Source organism: Bactrocera oleae, chromosome 3, assembly GCF_042242935.1.
Source record: "Bactrocera oleae isolate idBacOlea1 chromosome 3, idBacOlea1, whole genome shotgun sequence".
Lineage (NCBI taxonomy): Eukaryota > Metazoa > Arthropoda > Insecta > Diptera > Tephritidae > Bactrocera > Bactrocera oleae.
In genome coordinates this window covers 43,997,590-44,022,130 of record NC_091537.1, presented here as the reverse complement: position 1 = coordinate 44,022,130, position 24,541 = coordinate 43,997,590, and the positions used below count along the sequence as shown (strand labels likewise).

Here is a 24,541-nt window from a genome sequence, read left to right as displayed (position 1 = left end):
AACTTTGGTTCTTCCTAATTTGGCATCGTCTTTATCAAATATGGATGAATATGTGAGAAGAAGTTGGTTAGTCTTATTCTGATGGTTTGTCTCTAGATCCTCGACCCATGCGTTAATATAGCTCTTTGGAGAGTTTGATTGGTAACCTGAACTCATTAAGTACTCTTACTGGAACACGTTTATCTTGTGTTGTCATAGCTAGAGTTTTGCCTAGAAGTAAGTTTCGTGTAGATTCTTTTGTGGCGTCAACAATTCACCACTTGTTTGGTCCATAGTCTCCATCTATTTGTGCCCGAATAACTGCTTCTGATTTTGGTGGAATCTGCTAACTTTCTGTTGTTAACAATCGTCTAACGTTGTACTTATTATCGCAACCGATAATGAAATTTGTAAAGGTCATAATCCTGTTCTTCATGTCAATTGTGATTCCTTGATTCGCTAGAAAGTCTACTCCAATTATGACTTCGTCTACGATATCTGCCACTATAAAATTGAGTAACACGGCTGCCTTTCAAATTACAATCTCGCACTTTGCTCTTCCGAGAACTTGGGTATCTTCTCCAGTTGCAGTACGCAACTTTGCCCCAGCTAATGGTCTCACTTCTTTATCGCCAGATCAGAGCGAATTATGGAATGTGATGCGCCGGTATCCACAGTCAGTATGCGTTTTTTGCCTTCTACACATCCACTAGCGGTAATGTTACTCGTATTCCTGCTAATTTGTGAAATAGAGTTCAGCGATTGGTTGGATTTGATATTTGCTTGATCTTCCTCTACTTTGCATTTAAGTCCAACTGGATTATTGGACTGGTTACAGTTGCGTGCAATATGGCCACTTTTCCGCAGTTAAAGCATTTAAACACACCATCATTTTTCTTACGTGCTTCCGTAAATTTTTCCAGTAATTTCTGTATGTTGTAAATTTTTTCAAGTAATTGGTTCACCCACGTGTGCAGGCTCCTCGAATCGTTCCTTTAGCAAAACGTGAAGTTGTAAACCAGAGCGTATGTGAAATGAGCAAATACGGCGAGTTCGGAGCTCACCTGTAAAGCTTCTTAAAAGAAGGATGGCAACATGAAACTATGGTGACTAAAGACGGTGATGTAGCAAACAAAGACAGTTATCAACTACCTAGAACCGATTACACGCTGGACTCGTTATCAGGCACAAAATGGTTCTCAACACTTGATTTGCCGTAATGCCCTTTGGATTATGTAACGCTCCTGTTACCTTTGAGAAACTAATGCACCGGCTAATAAAAGGATTACACTGGAACACCTGTTTGGTATACCTCGACGATATCACCGTGTTGGGTAAAAGCTTCGATGAACACCTTAAGAACTTGGAAAAGGATTTCCACGGGAACCCTGCGGTGGTCTAAAGCTGAGTCCAAAGAAGTGTTCTCTCTTTGTTGCCCACTCCACGTTTTTCCAGCTCCTTTTTCAGTTTACGAATCTTCAGATCGTTCAACTTGCCCATTTTAAACAATTCTCTCCTTGGAAGTTTATTTGACAATCCCACTTCTGACACTAATTATAACGGATTTCTCGATGAATAAACTACTTTAACTCTCACTTTTGAGTTCGTATACAAATATTTAAACTAGAGAGGGTAAATTATAAACAAGTTCCAAAGAACGAAAATTTATAGAAGAGGCTGAATTGCGGTCCAGCGTGTAAATTGTCAAAATCTAACAAATCACGTTGGGTGAAAATCCATCAAGCTAGCTCGGAAGGAGAAATTTTAACAATTACGATTGAACAAAGCATTGAATAAAAATTATGCTGTGAGACTTGCTTTCATTTTACAGCTGCATGTTAGCCTTTTGGCTTGTATTTTTATACTTTTATATGCATCCATATCTATTGATATGAATATTCAATTGCTCAAAAGAAAATTATAAAAGAAATCGGAGTCCTCATCGTTCTGGTATGTGCCCAAAAATTGGCACGGCGTCAAAGGCCTCTCGTAACCGCGACTGTAATTTGGAGTTTACTCCCTTTGTTGTCAAGCCACGTTTTTGCAGCTCCGTTTTCAGTTGAGGAATTTTCAGATCGTTATAACTTGCCCATTTTTAAACAATTCTCTCCTTGGAAGTTTATTTGATAATCCCACTTCTGACACCAATTGTAACGGATTTCTCGATAAATCGTCTACCTTGTAACTCACTTTTTAGTTCGGTCGTAGTTTGTTAAATAAAAGTCCCAATTTAATGGCTATACTCTTAGACTTTATTTCTAATAAAAGAAACCTAACGCCTTACTACTCATTATCCACATTCACAACTTCTTACATATATGTTAATTGCTCTTTACATGGCAACACTCTAATTAGAAATATGTTTGCTGCTTGAGTGTGATCATGGATCAAGATTAGGGGCTGCTATCCGTTTAATATAATATATATTGCGTGGATGACATGATCCGAAACTCTTTGAATCGAGAGAGCGCTGTAAAAGTCCAAATTTTTTTGAGATTTTTAATGTATTTCTTGGGTATTTTTCGGTTTCCATTTTACAGAAAAATATACATAAATAAAATTAGTTTAACAAGCTAGATATCCTATATGATATCTAAATATATGTAAGTGTATATTTTGATCACAAAAGATTTTCAAAATTTACTTTTTAAACTAAATTTAACAAAATATTTTAATATTTCAAAACACTTACAAGTTTTAAATAAGCTTAACCAGATCCTTATTTCCTTTTTATATACTCAATAAACAAATATTTTTTGATAATTTATTCGGAAGTCAAAGTTTACATAACATTTGCTGGGAATTCTAACCAAAATAAGTATAAACGTTGACAATTGGTACTGCTAAGCAAAACAATACAAAACAATATACCCGCTCTTTCTTAAAAACAAAACTATATTAAAACTCTTTAAATAAAGATTACAAATATACGTAAAAGTCAACAAAAAATCTGATCTTACAAATTACCCACTGATTTCGCAATTTATTTCTGCGGGATTCTTTGTGGTAGTTCATTGTTTTGGTTGTCATCTGTTCAGTAGCTCATGAACTCGTTGTTTTTCTTGGCAGCACTGAAAGTTCATGAGCTCTCTCGAAAGGCAAAGAGAGGAGTTTCGGATCATTTTATCTATGATATATTGAGAGCGATTCAGGATCGCGATTTTTTTTTATTAAGAAAACCTAATCGTCTTCAATAAATTTTTGTTGAACAATTTCACATATTTTCGGCATTAAACTATATTATATTCAATATTATACATTCTCTTAATTTTGCCACGATATCTTATATCAATACGTACGGTGTAGAGCCAGTCGGAAGTTTGAAAATCTTTTGTTAGGTATCATAGATATATGGGAGATAGGGTTAGTATTGATCCGATTTTTTCTATTTTTGACAATACTACATATTACTAAAGAAAGGAAAAGCTCTCTGAGTTTCATTAAAGTACCTAACATACCATCACCAATACATATATAAGAAGTAGAGTCAACCGTATGTTTGAAAATCTTGATATTTGTTATATGGGATCTAGGGCAGGTTTTCACCCCATTTTAACACAAATTGAACTGATTGATACACCGAAAAAATAAAAAAAATCGCTCTCTCATTTCCATTAAGGTAAATAGCATATTGGTCGATACATGCGATATAAAGTCAGCGGGAGGCTCGAAAATATTTATATTAGGTATATTCTAACTGAAGTATTAACGCGACTTAATCCATTTTCGGCACATAGGCATACCAATATCAGAAAAAGGTTTTTTCTAAAATTCAAAAATGTACCTTACAGATTGAACGATATTTTCGGAGAAAAGGTAGCAATATGCACTGGGGTCCCCATTTTCGGTTTCTGGGAGCTTTTACATTTCCGATTTTGGCATTGGTGCCTGACTTGTACACTGAAGAGTTAAGGAATAAGATGGAATTTAAAATTGTTGTATATGGAAAGTAGGCGATGTGGTGGTCAGGACGTACATATGTGATTTTTCCCGAAGGTGAGGTTTGCAGAACCATTATATGGTGAGAAGGCGTGATTATCATCCGATTTCATCTTTTTTCACAATGTTATAAGAGGGGTGAAAAGAGTTTTTCTGGTGCACATTTGGATCTTTATAGCTTGAATGGTTTGAGAGATATATAAGTTAAACCTATTCAGGGCGGTGCCACACCTAATCTTTTAAAATTTTGACCGACCTGTCCATTAGACCGATTCGTTGTACCAAAGAACCCTTTTGTGCCTTAATATGTGGCTTAGTTATAGGCCTTTATATGTTTTCCTCATTTTGTGAGCGTGGCAATGCACTGTTTCACGTGTACTTGGTTTCATCAAAACTCAATGTTTACTCAAGTTAGCGACTGAACGGACGGGCGGATAAACAGACCGAAAGTCTCTTAGAATTCAATTCGTCTTGTCATCTTGATCATCTATATATTATATAATATGAAAACACACTGTTACTAGTACGAAATATATTTTTGTATTCAATATAATTTCCCTCGACTTCAATACACTCATTCCAATGATCCTCAAATAATTTTATGCCATCCCTATAATGACTTTCCGGAAGCTCTGCAAAATACCCGTCTGTAATAGCTTCTTTATTCGACGATATACGCCTTCCACGCAGGAATTGTTTTGGTTCCTGAAGAGGTAGTAGTTACTGGGAGCCAAATCTGGTGATCAAGCAATTCGTACTTTAATACGTTGAATTTTGTCAGGGCTAACACCTTTCTGAGCAGGTGCATTGTCTTGAAAAAAAAATTATTTTTTTGTGCAAACAAAGTCTTTTCTCACGAATTTTTTCATCCATCTGATCGAAAAGGGTGCTATAGTATTCAGAGTTGATTATTTTACTTTTCGGTAAATAATCAATCAACAAAATTCCATCCCGAAAAACTGATGCCATTACCTTCTTTGCTGATCGTTGTGACTTCACCTGCTTTGGAGCTAAACAACCAGCTTTAGTACACTGTAAACGTTCTTGTTAGGATCCTGGTGGTGGATCCAAGTCTCATCCATAGTTATAAATCGACACAAGAAATCGGTTTTTTTTTGCTCAAAACGCTCCAAATTGTGCTGAGAAATTTCTTTTCGATCCAGTTTTTGTTGAATTGTTAACATGTGCGCCACTAACTTTCCTAACAGCTTTTTCATTTGTAATCTGAGATGCCTATGGCATTAGCAATTTCCCGCTTAGTCAAACTTGGATATTTACTAACAATATTGTGAGGTACACGGATGATAGAACAAAATCGAATCAACGATAAACTGCCAGAAGCAACTAGTTAGCGAATTCTTAGTTGCCAGAATGTTCTAGAAGCAATGTTTTGTTACAGATTTACTATATAAGGGCTGCCGGATTGTGCAGCAAAGACAGTTCTAGTTAGAGTGTTGTCGTGATAAGAGCAATTAAGCTATAGGCAAGAAGTTGTAAGCTCGAATAACGAGCAATAAGTGTTAAGTTGTTGGAATTAGAAATTAAAATAAGTGTGTAGCCATTAAATTGGGGAGTTTTATTTAACAATCCAGTGATCGAACTCAAGAGTGAGTTACAGGTAGACGATTTATCGAGAAATCCGTTACAATTGGTGTCAGAAGTGGGATTGTCAAATAAATTCCCAAGAAGATAATTATTTGAAAATGGGCAAGTTTAACGATCTGAAGATTCCACAACTGAAAAAGGAGCTGGAGCAACGGGGTTTGGCGACAAATGGATTCAAAACTGCATTACAATCACGTTTGAGAGGCCATGGAGGCGGAAAACATTAATGTGGAGGAATATGTCTTTCACATGGAATTAGAAGAAGAGACAACAAAGATAGAAGAAAAGGAAGAGGCTAAATGCTCGTCAAAGATTGTGGACATAAACATGGTTTTTGCCGCAATATTGCAATTGTCAACGCAATTATCGACACAAATGTCGACACTATTTAAAGAACAGGATACACGTATGTCTCAAATGGAAACGCGATTGTCAACGCATTTGGATGAGCAGTTTGCAGCGCAAGATGCACGTTTTTCAGCACAGTTGTCAGCACCGAAAGAGCTCGACGTGCATATGTCAGCGCAGGTATCCTCACAGTTGGAAGAGGAGGAAGCATGTGAACCAGGATCTTCACAGTATGAAGAGCAAGAAGCTTGTATACCAGCAAAAGTGTCTTCGCAATCGGAAGAACTGAACGGGCGTATGCCAGCGCTGGTATCCTCACAGTTGGAAGAGGAGGAAGCATGTGAACCAGGATCTTCACAGTATGAAGAGCAAGAAGCTTGTATACCAGCAAAAGTGTCTTCGCAATCGGAAGAACTGAACGGGTGTATGCCAGCGCAGGTGTCCTCACAGTCGGAAGAGGAGGAAGCGTGTGTACCAGTACAAGGGCCCTCACAGTCGAAAGAGCTGGAACTGCGTATGTCAGGGCAGGTGTTCTTACAGTTGGAAGAGGAGGAAGCGTGTGAACCAGTAAAAGGTTCCTCACAGTTAGAAGAGCAAGAAGCTTGCATACCAGCACAAGTGTCCTTACAGTTAGAAGAGCAGGAAGCGTGTAGACCATCACAGGTGTAAGATCAGCATAAAATTGAACCTGAAACGGATGACTCTGTGCAAGAAGATCCAAATTTGGAAGGTGCATTACATGAAGTGGAGTTGAACCAATGTACAACGATTGTAGAAATAACTACAGGAAGGCCAGTCACAAAATAATATTGGGCAGAGCGGAGCAGTTTAAAGTTAGTGTATGGCTGCTTGCATCGAGTATGGAAAAGCGAAAATAAGCAACCCTTCCGAGTACTTATGGTTGTTCCAAGGGTTGGAATTCCTGAGGTTCTTAACGTGCTGTACAAATGTCCAAGAGGAGGGCACTTGAGAGACATGAAATCCTTGGAGCATTTGAAGCAAAGGTTTTATTGGACTGGTTGTCAATCAGCTATAGAAAGGATTGCGAAATATGCTGAGAACATTGTAGCTAAATGATCAAGGTCCAGGAGTCATGGGCAGATGAAAGAACACAATTCGCGTGCGCCAGTTGAGAAAATAGGCGTGTATGAAGATGGTCCATATCCCACCAATAAATTAGGAAATAGTCATGTTTTGGCAGTCAAGGACCATTTCAAGTATACACAATTCCTAACCAAGAGACTGAACCAGTGGCGGAGGCATTCATCAACAAGTGGGTAACGAGATTCGGTGTTCCAATGGAGTTACGTTCTGATCAAGAATGGAATCTCGAGTCAGCTTTAAGTCAAGGGATGTACCAGAAACTGAGTATCCGGAAAACGGATGGAATTAACTCCAAGAAGAGAGTAACGGCTAACGATGTCAGCACCAGCCTAGAAAACCAGATGGGGGACATAAAAGCTTTGTGTTTGGTATCGCAAATATGTCTAATCGGGACGATCAGACTTAGGTGGAGGGCAGTGTGACGAACACGGATGATAGAACAAAATCGAACAACGATTAACTACCAGAAGCAACTAGTTAGCGAATTCGTAGTTGCCAGAATGTTCTAGAAGCAATGTTTTGTTACAGATTTACTATATAAGGGCTGCCGGATTGTGCAGCAAAGACAGTTCTAGTTAGAGTGTTGTCGTGATGAGAGCAATTAAGCTATAAGCAAGAAGTTGTAAGCTCGAATAACGAGCAATAAGTGTTAAGTTGTTGGAATTAAAATAAATATAAGTGTGTAGCCATTAAATTGGGGAGTTTTATTTAACAATCCAGTGATCGAACTCAAGAGTGAGTTACAGGTAGACGATTTATCGAGAAATCCGTTACAATATTATGAGCTTGTTGAATGATTTCTGGTGTGGTTTCGGTTTTTAGTCGTACTTCGGGTGAATCGTCTTCAAGCCTACGACCACGTTTAAATTCACTAACTCAAAATTCAACGGTGCGTTTTGAAGATGAGGACTCCTTATACGCTTCTTATAGTTGTTCATAAACTTCCTTTTATTTTAAACCTTTCAAAACAAAGAATCTAATCACTGTGCGATATTCAATTTAAAAAATAATCTCCATCCATATTAAAAAAATAATCTGAAGAATGACAGAGTAACTGTGCATGTGTTCTAACGACAGATGTACCAAATAAAAATAAAAAAATTTGGATCTAGTACTGCTATTTCTTGGTGAGCATTACTCACTTTTTAACCAACCTGAATAACTCTACATCTATCTCATTTAGTTTTAGGTGATACAAAAAACCGTTAGGTGAACAAAACTATTATATTCTGTAGCGACATGTTCCGAGCTGAATTATGGACAAAGGAACATGTTTAGTATATTATTTACTTATATTATGGATCGTAGACTCAGTTTTATTTCTACCTTTTACTGCATGTTCAAGATGTTTATATTAAAATCAAGCAAATTAAACCAAATGAGATATATGTGACATAAACTAAACCAAAGGTGCTGAATTTAATATATTATTCACCCGATTTGATCCATTTTAAGCACAAGCATTTTACTGTTATTCTAAAGATTCTCCAAGAATTTCTTTATGATAGTTTACATTCTGACCGATATATACAGTATAAAGTCAACCGGAAGTTCGAAATTATTTATTATAGGTACTGTTATTCTAAAGATTCTCCAAGAATTTCTTTATGATAGTTTACATACTGACCGATATATACAGTATAAAGTCAACCGGAAGTTCGAAATTATTTATTATAGGTATGTTGTGGCTAGAGGAACTATTAAGCAGATTTAGGTTAGTTGAGTAAGTCCTGCGATATGAAATTTCATGCCCGTGCCACGAACGTTGTCCGATTATGTTACGGACTCCTGGGAAGCCCTTCCGTGCCATATATGATGTGAAATTTAATTAATTATGCATTTAATAGTTTTAAACATAACCGTTATATGGGAATTGGGCATGGTTACTATCCGATTTTACCGATTTTCACGCCTTTATAGGTTTGTGAGATATATTCGAATATTTATTGAACCGATTAGTGGCGGAGCTACGCTCAAGTTTTTCAACTTTTCAGCCCAGAAAAGTACTCTTCTTTTAACAAACTACTTATCGTACTCAAGAGCGAGTTACAAGGTAGGCGATTTATCGAGAAATCCGTTACAATTGGTGACAGAAGTGGGATTGCCAAATGAACTCCCAAGGAGAGAATTGTTTGAAAATGGCAAGGTTTAACGATTTGAAGATTCCACAGCTGAAAAAGGAGCTGGAAAAACGTGATCTAGCAACAAATGGAGTAAAGTCCGAATTACAATCACGATTTCAAGAGGCCTTTGACACCGTGCCAAGGTTTTTGCACACACCAGAACGGTGAGGACTGAAATTCTTTTTATAATTTTTTTTTGAGCAAATTTATATTCATATCACTAAATATTAATGCATATAAACGTACAAAAATATAAGCCAAAAGACTACCATGCAGCTGTAAAATCAAAGCAAGTCTCTGAGCATAATTTTTATTCCATGATCAGCAGCTCTGTTCACTCGCCATTGTAAAAATTTCTGCTTCCGAGCTAGCTGTGATGGAATTCCACCCATCGTGATTTTCTATAAATCTACTCCCTCTGTATCTTATCTATAATTTACGTTCTCTGGTTTAAATAATTGTGCACAACTCACATTTTGTTGCATATGTGTATATGTATCTGTTGTCATTAAAATACTTTTAATGTATTAGAGTTTCAGAACTGCTTTGAACCAATCGCCGCCAGATGTTCCCTTGTCAAAAATGCCATCAACGCTCATACACCGCCTTTTTTTGGGCGCTGTTTGATGAATATCAGAAATTATTGATATTTCTATTTGACGGCTGCTAATTTGATCGTATCAACTCATGCTTGGCAAATACTAGTTCATTTGACATTTGTCACAGTTAAAGGACGAAAAAAATAGTCATAAAAATTTAATTTTTTTAAAATACGAGGCGACCCCATAAATCTATCTTAATCATTTAAATTTTTTAAATTTGTTTTATTTGTTTGATACAAAATATTTTGTTGAGCTAATGTTAATGTAATTAAATAATGAATTTTCAGTGTTTAAAATCATTAAGTTTCTGAATCCATTCTAAAAAAGTTATGATAATCTCTTTCGCTTGATATTTTCAATTCATCTAAAAGACTTTCATGTGTAAATTGCTTCCGTTTTGATACCCAACTTACATGCACTCTGGTTTTTGCTATTTGCTTAATTTTTTTTTTTGCGATAAAACTGCAGCAACCCTTAATAAAGGTTGTCAAATATCTCCCTTCCGCTTTTTTGCTCTTCATTCAATGCTTTATAAAAAGTGTTACAGTGATCGGATTTAGTTTAAATATGCGCCGTTTTGTTCGACGATCTGTTTCCATCTAGACGGCAACTTCATAATACCTTCCTCGTAGAAGCCCGCCTCCTTATTTGCGAAGAATTCGGACAGCCACTTTTCACAAGCCTTTTTTGAGTTCAACTTCACACCACCAAGGGCATTCGCCATGGACAGGAACAGGTGGTAATCACTTGGCGCTACGTCCGGGCTATATGGTGGATGCGATAAAACCTCCCATCCGAGCTCCCGTAGCTTCTGACGAGTCATCAACGAAGTTTGTGGTCTGGCGTTGTCCTGGTGGAACACTACACCCTTCCTGTTGGCCAATTCTGGACGCTTCTGGTCGATCGCCTGCTTCAAGCGGTCCAGTTGTTCGCAGTAGATAGTAGAATTAAGCGTCTGGCCATATGGGAGCAGCTCATAATGGATGATTCCCTTCCAATCCCACCAAACACACAGCAAAACCTTCCTGGCCGTCAATCCCGGCTTGGCCACTGTTTGGGACGATTCACCGGCTTTCGACCACGACCGTTTTCGCTTGATATTGTCGTATGTGATCCATTTTTCGTCGCCAGTCACCATCCGCTTCAAGAATGGGACGAGTTCGTTCCGTTTCAGCAGCATATCGCAGGCGTTGATTCGGTCTAGAAGGTTTTTTTGCGTCAAATTATGCGGCACCCAAACATCAAACTTTTTTTTGTATCCAGCCTTATGCAGATGGTTCAAAATGGTTTGGTGACTAACTCCCATCTCCTGGGCGATGTCACGAGATGCCATATGCCGGTCTAACTCGATGTATTCCATGATTTGATCGGTATTTGTCGTCACAGGTCTTCCGCCGGCTGGCTTATCCATGGTGTCGTTTTCACCGGCTCTGAATCGTCGAAACCATTCCTCCGTGGTTCGAAGTGATAGAGTACCATCCCCCAAAACACCATTAATCTCACGGAACGTTTCTCTAGCGGATTTGCCTTTAACGAAGGAAAACTTTAAAATAGCGCGAATTTCGGCGTTAGTGAACTCCATGTTTACACGTCTATAACTGTTGAACGCAATATCCAAACTAATCATACATAGCGTTGTTTTGTAGGTTATGACAAGACCTTTCAAATTATGTATAGTGTTGCCAGATACGAGCTCTGTAGCGCTTTGTACATAGCCGCGAAATTCAAAAGACAAAAAAGCGGAAGGGAGATATTTGACAACCTATATAAGAAAATGGTCTTTCGATGATGCATGACAGTCGAGCGACGTGAGTGCAAATATAAAATGATGATTGACGTGTTTCTTTGAACGTTTGCGGGTCAGACTTCCTTAACACATATGCAGTGTTTATTTTTTAAAAACAATGAAAGAAAAGTTTTTATGGTTTCGAAGAATCAAATTCAAAGAGAGCGTTATACCGTTTTAGCCACCATTGTTACGAAGTCACCGGATTTTTGAAAATGCTTAAATGTTTAACTAAATATAAACATATAATACAATATTAGGGAAATTCACACGTATCTAAACTATTTTCAATACCTTGTTCAGCCGTATTGTGAATTTACCTACAAAATGTCGTGGATACCGCGATCAGTATTGAACGCTAAATACGCTGTCCCCGATCCTCGATCCGGATTTTAAAATGTATAATAATTTGTGATATGAATCGCAATACATTTATTGCATTGTGCGATATGATAAAACATCAATATTGCATCGTTCACGATCAATAAATATCGCGATCTTGAATCGTGATCGTGAATCGCTATCATTATATCTCAATATATATTTATATTGAACGGGTAGCCTTATTTCAAAACCTTGTGACGAACACGAACACCAAACTAATCAAAATCGACGATAAGCTGCCAGAAGCAACTAGACAGCGAATTCGTAGTTGACAGAATGATCTAGTAGCGAACTTTTGTTAAGAATTTACTATATAAGGGCTGCCGGATTGTGCAGCAGACACAGTTCTAATTAGAGTGTTGCCGTGTAAAAAGCAATTAAGCTATAAGCAATAAGTTGTAAACTTGAATATCGAGGAACAAGTGTTAATTTGTTGGGATTAGAAATAAAGATAAGTGTATAGCACTAAATAGGGACTTTAATTTAACAATCCAGTGATCGAACTCAAGAGTAAGTTACAAGGTAGACGATTTATCGAGAAATCAGAAGTGGGATTGTCAAATAAATTCCTAAGGAGATAATTATTTGAAAATGACCAAGTTTAACGATCTGAAGATTCCACAATTGAAAAAGGAGCTGGAGCAACGTGGTTTGGCGACACATATATTAAAAACTGAATTACAATAACGGTTGAGAGAGGCCATGGAGGTGAAAGACATTAATGTTGAGGAATATGTCTTTCACATGGAATTAGAGGAAGAGACAACAAAGATAGAATAAAAAGAAGAGGCTCAATGGTCGTCAGCTATGGGGCACATAAACATGATTTTTGCTGCAATGTCCCAGATGTCAACGCAGATAGCAACAGAGGTGTCAATGCAAATATCGACTGAAATTAAAGAGCAGGATGCACGTATGTCCCTACAAATGTCGCAGTTAGAAACGCGATTGTCAACGCATTTGGAAGAGCAGTTCCTAGCGTACGATGTATATCACGTACGTATATCAGCACAGGAGTCCTTTCAGTTAGAAGAGCAGGATGCACGGATATCGCAGGTGACCACACAAATAGCAGAAGTGGATGAGTGGATGAATTGAGAGATCGTCTCCGTGAGCTACAATTAAATCGGCCAATTGTGTCAACAGCTTCTGCCAAGGCAAAACCTCCATCCTTTGATGGCACTGTTCCGTCCCACGTTTTTAAGCTTCAATTCGAAAAGATGGCATTTTCAAATAATTGGAATTCTGGAGATAAAGTAGCTGCATTGTTCGTTGCATTTAAAGGATCTGCAGCGGAGATTTTACATACCGTTCCAAACTGCCAGGCGAGTAGTTATGAAACGTTGATGGGTGCATTAGAAAGATGGTATGTTAGTGAGCACAGGAAGCAGATCGTTCAAATAGAGTTGCGAAATCGCCGCCAGAAAACCAATTAGTCGTTGCTCTAGTTTGCTACAGAGATTGAGAGGTTAACTCACTTAGCTTATGCACATAAATCCATGGAATACATGCGAGGACGCAAACGCAAAGCAGAGGGAGATCAAGAAAATGTCAAATGAAACCAATCGTTAAAACTAAAGCTAGCCAGCGGAAAAGAGCACGGGCTGGCTCCCGCAAGCCAATGCCCTGTAATCTCCATTTCACAAATAAGCAGGAATACGGGTAACGTTACCGTTAGTGGATGCGGTGAAAAGCGAACACTGACTGTGAATACGGGCACATCAGATTCCATAATTCGATCTGATCTGGCTGAGAAAGAAGTGAGACCGTTAGCTGGGGCAAAGTTGCGTACTGCAACTGGAGAATATACCCTAGTTCTCGGAAAGGTAACGTGCGAGATCGTAATTGGAAAGGCAGCCGTGTTACACAATTTTATAATGCAGATATCGTTAACGAAGCTAAAATTGGAGTAGACTTTGTAGCGAATCAAGGAATCAAAATTTACACGAAAAAATAGTATGTCTTATAGAAATATGGAAGTAACACTTATGTTCGGTTACGATAATAAGTACAACGTTAGCCGAGTGATAACAACAGAGAGCCAGCAGATTCCACCAACATCAGACTGGGATCCGGAGAAGCTACGGAAATGTCAGCAAGAGGATCCAGATTTGAAAAGTGTAATACACGGATTGGAGATGAATAAACGTTCAACGAGAGAAGAAATAGCTGTAGAAAGCCCAGTTGCAAAGGCTTATTGGGCACAATGGAATAGTTTGAAGTTAGTGTCTGGCTGCCTGCATCGCGTATGGGAAAGCGAAATTTGGCAAAGTTCGCGAGCTTTGATGATTATTCCAAAAGTAAGAATTCCTGCCATAAATGTAGCTGGTCCATTTCCTATCAGTGAATTAGAAAACAAATATGTTTTGATAGTCATGAACTATTTCAGCAAATGGCCAGAGGCATACGCAATTCCTACACAAGAGGCAGGAACAGTACCGGATGTATTCATCAACAATTGGGTATCGAGGTACGGTGTTCCAATAGAATTACATTCTGACCAATGGAGAAATTTTGAATCAGCTCTAATACAGGAGATATGCCAGAAACTGGGTATCCGAAAAACCCGTATAACTGCACTACATCCGGCGTCCAATGACATGGTGCGATGATTCAATCGAACTTTGGAAGAATATTTGAGAAAAGTTGTGAACAAGTATCAATAAGATTGGGATACCCATATATCCTTGTTCCTGATAGCTTATCGGTCTGTTGTACATGAAACAACGGGTCAGACGCCAGCAAGGGTAAGTTTTGGTAATGGTCTTCGACTACCGATTGATTTGAAATTTGGAATGAACGCCAACGGAGGAAGGAGTGCTAAGGAAGTCAACACCTTCAGAGAAGAGATGAGGGATATACATGCTATGGTGAGACAGGGCACCAAAATTATGAGCGATAAAATGAATACAAAACACGACAAGCCAATGAACGCTATGGGTTTTATTGTATATAGTGTATCGCATACAGACCATTGGAAGACCAAGGAATAAAATGAAGGCAGTTCATCTTGAACGGCTTGCAGCGTTTGGTACCGCTTACAACCACTACAGACCTAGGTGGCGAACACGAATACCAGAACAAATCAGAATCGACGATAAACTGTCAGAAGCATTTAGACAGCGAATTCGCAGTTGCCAGAATTTTCTAGAAACGATGTTTTGTTAAAGATCTACTATAAAAGGGCAGGCAGACTGTACAGCAAACACAGATCTAATTAGAGTGTTGCGGTGTAAAGAGCAAATAAAATACAAGTAAGAAGTTGTGAATGCGGATGAGTAGTAAAGCGTTAAGTTGTTTTGATTAGATATAAAGGCCAAGTGTACAGCCATGAAATTGGGACTTTTATTCAACAATCCAGTGATCGAGCTCAAGAGTGAGTTACAAGGTAGATAATTTATCGGATAAATCAGTTACAATATTAATACATAATTGTTAATCGTGTTAAGAGCAATTAAAATACAAGTAAAAGTTGTGAATTTGGATGAGTAGTAAAGCGTTAAGTTGTTTGGATTAGAAATAAAGTCTAAGTGTACAGCCATTAAATTGGGACTATTATTAATAATAGAATATTTATTCATAAATTTTTTGAGATAGATCGCGATTCATTGTATAAAATAGTGTGACGAACACGGATAATTGAACAAAATCGAATTAACGATAAACTGCCAGAAGCATCTAGTTAGCGAATTCGTAGTTGCCAGAATGTTCTAGAAGCAATGCTTTGTTACAGATTTACTATATAAGGGCTGCCGGATTGTGCAGCAAACACAGTTCTAGTTAGAGTGTTGTCGTGATAAGAACAATTGAGACATAAGTGGTAAGCTCGAATAACGAGCAATAAGTCTTAAGTTGTTGGAATTAGAAATAAAGATAAGTGTGTAGCCATTAAATTGGGAATTTTATTTAACAATCCAGTGATCGAACTTAAGAGTGAGTTACAGGTAGACGATTTATCGAGAAATCCGTTACAATTGGTGTCAGAAGTGGGATTGTCAAATAAATTCCCAAGGAGATAATTATTTGAAAATGGCCAAGTTTAACGATCTGAAGATTCCACAACTGAAAAATGAGCTGGAGCAACGGGGTTTGGCGACAAATGGATTCAAAACTGCATTACAATCACGTTTGAGAGGCCATGGAGGCGGAAAACATTAATGTGGAGGAATATGTCTTTCACATGGAATTAGAAGAAGAGACAACAAAGATAGAAGAAAAGGAAGAGGCTAAATGCTCGTCAAAGATTGTGGACATAAACATGGTTTTTGCAGCAATATTGCAATTGTCAATGCAAATATCGACACAAATGTCGACACTATTTAAAGAACAGGATACACGTATGTCTCAAATGGAAACGCGATTGTCAACGCATTTGGATGAGCAGTTTGCAGCGCAAGATGCACGTTCTTCAGCACAGTTGTCAGCACCGAAAGAGCTCGACGTGCATATGTCAGCGCAGGTATCCTCACAGTTGGAAGAGGAGGAAGCATGTGAACCAGGATCTTCACAGTATGAAGAGCAAGAAGCTTGTATACCAGCAAAAGTGTCTTCGCAATCGGAAGAACTGAACGGGCGTATGCCAGCGCAGGTGTCCTCACAGTCGGAAGAGGAGGAAGCGTGTGTACCAGTACAAGGGTCCTCACAGTCGAAAGAGCTGGAACTGCGTATGTCAGGGCAGGTGTTCTTACAGTTGGAAGAGGAGGAAGCGTGTGAACCAGTAAAAGGTTCCTCACAGTTAGAAGAGCAAGAAGCTTGCATTCCAGCACAAGTGTCCTTACAGTTAGAAGAGCAGGAAGCGTGTAGACCATCACAAGTGTAAGATCAGCATAAAATTGAACCTGAAACGGATGACTCTGTGCAAGAAGATCCAGATTTGGAAGGTGCATTACATGAAGTGGAGTTGAACCAATGTACAACGATTGTAGAAATAACTACAGGAAGGCCAGTCAGAAAATCATATTGGGCAGAACGGAGCAGTTTAAAGTTAGTGTATGGCTGCTTGCATCGAGTATGGATAAGCGAAAATGGGCAAACCTTCCGAGTACTTATGGTTGTTCCAAGGGTTGGAATTCCTGAGGTTCTTAACGTGCTGTACAAATGTCCAAGAGGAGGGCACTTGAGAGACATGAAATCCTTGGAGAATTTGAAGCAAAGGTTATATTGGACTGGTTGTCAATCAGCTATAGAAAGGATTGCGAAATATGCTGAGAACATTGTAGCTAAATGATCAAGGTCCAGGAGTCATGGGCAGATGAAAGAACACAATTCGCGTGCGCCAGTTGAGAAAATAGGCGTGTATGAAGATGGTCCATATCCCACCAATAAATTAGGAAATAGTCATGTTTTGGCAGTCAAGGACCATTTCAAGTATACACAATTCCTAACCAAGAGACTGAACCAGTGGCGGAGGCATTCATCAACAAGGGGGTAACGAGATTCGGTGTTCCAATGGAGTTACGTTCTGATCAAGAATGGAATCTCGAGTCAGCTTTAAGTCAAGGGATGTACCAGAAACTGAGTATCCGGAAAACGGATGGAATTAACTCCAAGAAGAGAGTAACGGCTAACGATGTCAGCAACAGCCTAGAAGACGAGATGGGGGACATAAAAGCTTTGTTTGGTATCGCAAATATGTCTAATCGGGACGATCAGACTTAGGTGGAGGGCAGTGTGACGAACATGGATAATAGAACAAAATCGAATCAACGATAAGCTGCCAGAAGCAACTAGTTAGCGAATTCGTAGTTGCCAGAATGTTCTAGAAGCAATGTTTTGTTACAGATTTACTATATAAGGGCTGCCGGATTGTGCAGCAAACACAGTTCTACTTAAAGTGATGTCGTGATAAGAACAATTGAGACATAAGCAAGAAGTGGTAAGCTCGAATAACGAGCAATACCTAAGTGTTAAGTTGTTGGAATTAGAAATAAAGAATAGTGTGTAGCCATTAAGTTGGGACTTTTATTTAACAATCCAGTGATCGAACTCAAGAGTGAGTTACAGGTAGACGATTTATCGAGAAATCCGTTACAATAGTAAAAGTTCTATTAATATCGTGGTCGTCGATTAGGATTGTGTATGATTCGATTGTCGTTATAATGGCGCTGTGCACACGTTCAATATTAATTGTGATCTTTAGGTCGTGATCGATATTGTTGAATGACTGATCGCGATTGAAAGCTACACGTTCAAGATTTTACACGTCAGGATACATATTCGAAATAAATCGAGTTCTTGAAACATGTATGTTTAAGACTAATTATGCTTTAGTAAAGTGTTTAATTTTTTGTCCGTTTTTTTTTTATGAACTGCCAAAAGAAAACTGCAGTTAACAGTTTTTACGCCATTGATGAAAATAATGTTAAGAAATCATTGGAGCAAGAAAATACTAGGTACCATTGTGAAGACTTTAGCGGATCTTCGAAAAAGCTTTATTTGATATAAATTTTAATAAATAATAATTTTTTTTAGAAATCTTACTTATTTATAATATGGTTTCAGTACTTTGTTCTGGCAGCACGCGAATTTACATACAAAATGTATTAAATATTTTGTGTTATGAAACGCAATCCATCAATATTGCTTGCTACACGTTCAGTATATTTTACTGCTATTTCAGGTCGAGATATTTATTGAACGTGTAGCAGTCCCCAATGATTATTTTCAAGGTAAACAGTAAGTTAACAATACTTAATTGGCACATTAGAAATAAATTCACTGTGTTCTTCAGTGTTACTTCAGTAAATCGAGGGAAAATTAAATTATACATTTGTTAAAGGTGAGTTAATGATTCAATAAAGATAAGTGCATTGATAGATGACCCAATGACTTGTTGCTCCTTCTAAAAAATATTAGGAAAAACATTACTGTCTTTATTATTGCTGTGTAATAATGTCTTTATTACCCTCTCTTTTTTTTACTGGATATAAGTATTCTGTATTTGCCGTGTATTTTTGGAAAATATGGGTGTTCTCATTTATTATATGTAAATATGCAACCCTTTGTTATTGTATAAATAAGCAAATATAACAAAAATGTTTACGATTTAAAACTATTTATGCAATATTTAATATTAAATAAATGTGTAAACACTAATTAATGATGTGTTAATGGATATAGTTATGTACATTATGAGTGTATAATTCATATATTATACATAATCCGAAAACAAAGTCTCCGGCTACCAACAATACAGCAATACTGGCCCGATGTTTGTCAGAATTCAACATACGATGCGGGAAAGCTTTAGAATACTGTCTCTGGTTTTCGGGAATGAAATCGGTATGGTCGAATAGAGGAGATCCTCCAGATCAATAATATATATAGATATTACCGCGGCTAACTTATATTATTCGAGATATTTAAGTTTAAAGTTGAAAATTTCAACTATTAAAAGTACGTATTTTTTTAATTTACACTTATAATTTTCGCTCTTATATCCACTAACACTTCACCAGTTCGTTTGTCCACATTTAGTTTACGTTATATGGTGCAAAAATACCTTGAATTCAATATTTAAATCAATGTTCAATTCTAATAATTCTGACGGGCTGTCTTTAGTTTAGCATCCCACGATTTCAGGGTTAAGAGGGCTATGGTTGGATAGAGGAGAGTATTTGCTTTAAATAAGCATTTAATTTTTACACAATTTTCGTTATATGAACAATAACAAATGGGTTCCATGTTGACAGCTAACAAGTGTTGCCATATCCAAACGAATGAAAGCAATCAAAATAAATAAAAAACCCAATTACCCTCTACAAAATATTATATTAAATAACTAAATTTTCCATTTTAATAAAAGAAAAAGGTTTTATGGCCTAAACGTATGTTTTATTGCATCAGATAATTTTACAAATGGATCATGATGCTGATTTGCCATATTTTTACGCCATATGTATTCATATATCAAATTTTTAAAATCTTCACTGTTATAATTATCCTTAATAAAAATATTTAAATATTTAATATAAAATAAATATGTAGAAGCATTTTAGTGAAGTGTTAGTGTATAATAAGTGCATAATATAAAAGAAAACTTAACCATAAATCGAGAAATTGTAAAATAAAATTTGTGAAATTTTCAACTTAAAATGCAAGTATCTCGAAAACTATAAGTTTCCGGTTTATATATATTCGTGATCTGGAGAATCTCCTCTATCCAACCATACGTATTAACCCTGAAATCGAGGGATTCTAAACTAAAGTTTTACCATTCTGACAATAGCAAAAGGGTTGCAAAATGCCAAATAATCAGTGTTATCTTATGTTGTTGTTGTTGGACCAGGAAACGAGCTGTTTCGACGGGGTCGGACCATATGGAAAAGGGTGTTAGATGAGTGGGGTTCGTTGGGCATGCAAAGAGGCAGTTAGTGTCATGCGGAGACTCATTACAAGCTGGACCTATTATTGGTATGTCAGGGTTGATTCTGGTTAGGTAGGAGTTTAGCCTGCTACAGTATCCAGAACGAAGTTGTGCAAGGGTCACTCTAGATTCTCGTGGCGACTCGAGCTCTACGCCTGCTATGGGTGGTGGTTTGACTTCTAGTACGCCATTCACTGAGAGGGAGTCGGTGAAGCTGTTGATGGCTCCACTGTGAATGGCGGTCAGTGCCTGTCTGAAGTTCGTTGCGTCCGAAGTCCGGTCGGTGTACTGTCTAATGTCGTCGACATACTCAAGGAAACACCTCTTGATGTTTCTAGGAGGCGGCTCCACTTCAAGCAGACGACTGCAGGGGTGGTTTCTACGAAAACAAACCAGCAGAAACTGCTTGGAGCGGAGCTCGTTATGTTTCTTAACCGGAAGCATACGGGCCTCATTGGGTAGGTGTTCGATTGGGGATAGGCATCCCGTGTTAGTTCCGTGTGCAGTGTTTTGACATGTCTGAAGCTGCATCGTCTGCGTAGCGCTACTTCCAGGCGACCACATTGGGCCTGCATAGTTTAGGATCGGCCGGCCGATTGCCTTGTATGTCGCCAGCAACGTTTCTTTGTCTTTTCCCCAAGAGCTGCCGGCAAACGATTTGAGGATTTTGTTACGGCTCTGTACTTTTGCAGCTATCGCGGTCGTGTAAGGAGTGAAGGAGCAAAGACTGTCTAGTGTAACGCCTAAAATTTTAGGTTTTACCGTCGGAATTTTGGTACCATTGACTGAAATGTTTAGATCCAGTCTGTACTTCTTCGTTCAGTTTGTGAATATGGTCGCTGTGGATTTAGTAGGGGGGGGGGGAGTGGTAGGTTCCCTTCAGAGAAGAATCGAGAAAGATCGGCGAGATAGTTGTTTAGTTTCGAGCACATGCCATCGATTCCATTGTTATGACGTCAATATCGTGCAGTCATCAGCGCACGAGGTCACGGAAATTACCTCTGGTGTTTGGGGAAGTTTCGAGATGTAGAAGTTAAACAGTAGAGGGGAGAGGATACCACCCTGCGGAACCCCCTGTTTAATTCTTCTCAATTTGGAGTTTTGACCTCGAAAAAGTACGCTACGACGATCGTCCTCTCGTAGGGTGGCTTCTGGTTTAGGCTATGGAATATCTGGGTGTTTATGACGCTAGTGGGAACACTCTTCCGACTTTTCACACATCGGCTATTTGAAGAGTGGCCATCGACAAGTTGAGGACCTTGGTGAGATAACTTACTCCCGTCGAGCCAAGATGTTTTAGCATCAATATGCTTATTCCGTCAGGGCCAATGGACTTAGACGATTTGGCCTTTTTGATGGCACTCTGAACCTCCCTATCGGTGAAAGTGGTGCGCGGTCTTATGGCATTGTGCGCAGTCGTCGGGTAACACATCGTTTGGTCTTGTCTGCCGAAGGATGCAGTGTAAATTGCCAGCTAAAATAGTTGCTGCAGCGATCACCTTGAGGAATTGACGCTCGCCTACGATTACGTCCATATGGATGGGTCGTGCGGTAAAGGTGCTCTCGGTAAATTTTGTGAAGCCAACCCATTTTTCTTTGTTAAAGTTAACAAAGGTGCGATCGAGATAATTGTGGGTAGACGGTCTGATGTGAGAGTTAGCATGGGTCGCAGGTTATGATATTTATCAAACCACCGGACAGGTGCCCATAATTCTGGTAGGTGCTTGGTCATTCATTGTGCAGAACCTCGAATCGTCAATCTGTTCCGCCAGCTCCATCCCCCTACATTCGTTTGACAGTGTCAAATAGGACATAGCGCACCTATGTTCGGGTGACATCCTGTTGGCAACATGTTACTGGGGTTAGTTCATCAATGTGCTGGGGCTAGGTGAGTCGTTGAGACTTAGGGGAGGGCAAAATAGACCATAGGTCGCGGTGCATACCTCCATTTAATCTATTGTATTTTTTTAATGGGTGGGACGTATATATTAAATATCTCGAGCTCGACATCGCCTGACCGGACAGCTATAGCCTGACATTCAAGGGTAGTATCCCTGTGGTCGATGTCAACATTGATTAGACGATAATGCAGTGTGCTGTGCAGTATGAAGGCTAGGCTCTTTACGTAAAACGTTGAAACCTGCACAACTCAGCAAGTCAATTCCCACAACAGTCGGTTCTAAGTTACCGGGATTGAACCGGATTTTATCTGGCGGCCAAGGGCTGTTATTTCGGCGTTTTAACCCTGTTTGGATCGGTAAGTTTTAGCAGAAAAAAACAGTTGCCAATAATGATATAAGTTATTTTGGAAGATGAAAATGTAAACAAACCAAAATTACACAATTTTGTGGATGGGTATTAAGTTAAGATTAAGACAAAATAGAAATATTTGTTTTCAGTTTTTTGTATTATAGACCTCAACTGGACAAAATTAAAATATGTTTGTATAGAATATTATTATTATATAATATAAACCAGAACACCTACTAATGGACTGCACAGCTATCTGCAGACGTAGAGTCAAGGCCCTGGGATCCATGTTTCCAAACAGGGATCGCATCGCCTCATTGGCGCCTAGCAGTATATTGGAGTTCATCAATACGCTAGGGCTAGATGAGTCGCTGTGACTTAGGGGAGGGCACAATAGACCATAGGTCACGGTGCATACCTCAATCACTATCTAATCTAATCTAATCTACAAATATAAAAATGTTAACAAATATAACATAAATATCAGCTGACTGTTCTTGCCAACAAAATTTGTTTTTAAGCAAAGATATGAAATAAGCTAAGTTAGGTTAGGTTGGGAGGTCGATCCTAAGAAGGATCTCAATTGGACAGCCTAAAACGCCGGTTCGTTGTTTTACCTAAAAACTCCTATAAAGCTAGATCAAAAGAATCTGTAAGGGAGAAAGTTCTTTAAGCCTATAACAAATTTGTTGAGACGGCTAATATCCGTTTCGGCTAAGTCTTCTGGTCCGCCGCATGTGTGATTACCGAGATATTTCAGTCTTAGTCTTGCAACAGCCGGACCGTGGAGGAAAATTTCCGACCCGCGGTTTTTTGCCGAGGGAGGATTCCCCCTCCTGCGACCTCTGCCGCTTTATCGAGGTATGGGGCTCGCTCGGCCCCACTTTTCCTCCGTCCACGTGTCGTTCAGTCCCCTTTTAGTCCGGCCTTCTCAAGGTTTCAGTCGGCAGACTCCTGACCTACCGCCCCTAGGGACCGTATCCAAGCAGAAGGCAAAAGAGGCCGCATACGTAAAATTTAGTAAAAAAAATCTGATTTCACAAATAACCCACTGTTTTTGCAATCTATTTCGGCGGGATTCTTAATGGTATTTCGTTGTTTTGCTTATCATCTGTTCATTAGCACATGAACTTTCAATGCGGCCAAATTAAACCACCAGATTATAGGATCTCTCAACAAGCAAAGAAGGAAGTTTCGGACGCAATTGTCCATGGTAAGTAGTCAAGCTGAACGCGCGCAAGTTACGTCAAAAGCTCCACAAAACCCTACTTACTTAAAATAGAGTGCATAATATTGCCAAACCAATTAATTGTAACCCACGACTGATTTCCAAATTCCAAACACTTTCGCCATAAAAATACTTAACGCAAACAATTAATAATTATTTCCTTAAAACGATAAAAGGACGCCCATCGCATTCGCGAATTTCGGAGAGATGGAAGTGCACTGGACGTAGTAAGGACTGTCGGCAAGGCAGCCACATGGGATATCATATATGGAGCCTAGGTAGAAAGTTTTCGAGTTAAGGAAACATACCATTCTCTTTATCAGAAGTTATAATAAATTGAGAGACCTATTATCAAAAATTAATGAAAAAATATGAATATGATATATTAAAACCGATAGAATATAAGCCAGAATCTAAGTAGCTCTTCGGGTTTTATTACAAATATAAGCGCGATTATAAATAAAAAATGTAACTAACATTAGTCAATCCTTTTCAATACTAGAAACAGAAGGATTGATTAGGGAATACAATTTCTCGCAACGCAATCAACAATAACAGAGATACTTTAAATAATACCACAATATTTTACAACAACATGAAAATAATTTTCGATATAACACGTCTACTAAGTATGTTGAATTGTACTCAACATATAACATTTATCATAATCGCAATCGCGAAAATTATCAGCAAAATTCCTTATACCTTTAGACATGGATCAGGGCGATTGAATTCTAGCCAACAAAGAAATTATGCTGAACCTATATAAGAAAATGTACAAGAGTCAGTTAGCCCACAAACGAGACATTTATCAATAGCAACGCTAAC

General features: G+C 38.4%; 1 protein-coding gene, 1 long non-coding RNA gene and 1 pseudogene across 5 annotated transcripts in view; 1 reads left to right on the top strand and 2 right to left on the bottom strand.

Annotated features, from left to right (window-relative positions):
* Window positions 1-2,208: 2,208 nt before the first annotated feature.
* LOC118679794 (uncharacterized) lies at window positions 2,209-19,574 on the bottom strand. Its single transcript, XR_011395203.1, has 2 exons — window positions 19,372-19,574; window positions 2,209-2,449 (listed from the first exon to the last, which is right to left on the bottom strand). It is a non-coding gene; the product is annotated as an uncharacterized lncRNA (long non-coding RNA).
* dia (diaphanous related formin 1) overlaps window positions 18,509-24,541 on the top strand; it is an 81,179-nt gene continuing 75,146 nt past the window's right edge. Inside the window, exon 1 of one of the 4 annotated variants that reach the window (XM_070106566.1) lies at window positions 18,509-18,538. In XM_070106566.1, the coding sequence (XP_069962667.1) occupies window positions 18,524-18,538 (15 nt within the window). In that variant the 5' untranslated portion in view covers window positions 18,509-18,523. Of the gene's footprint in view, window positions 18,649-19,127; window positions 19,152-23,679; window positions 23,699-24,541 lie in introns of those variants that run through there. The other 3 variants (XM_036356714.2, XM_070106567.1, XM_070106568.1) reach the window with 3 other exon arrangements.
* LOC118679795 (uncharacterized) lies at window positions 20,080-21,176 on the bottom strand (annotated as a pseudogene).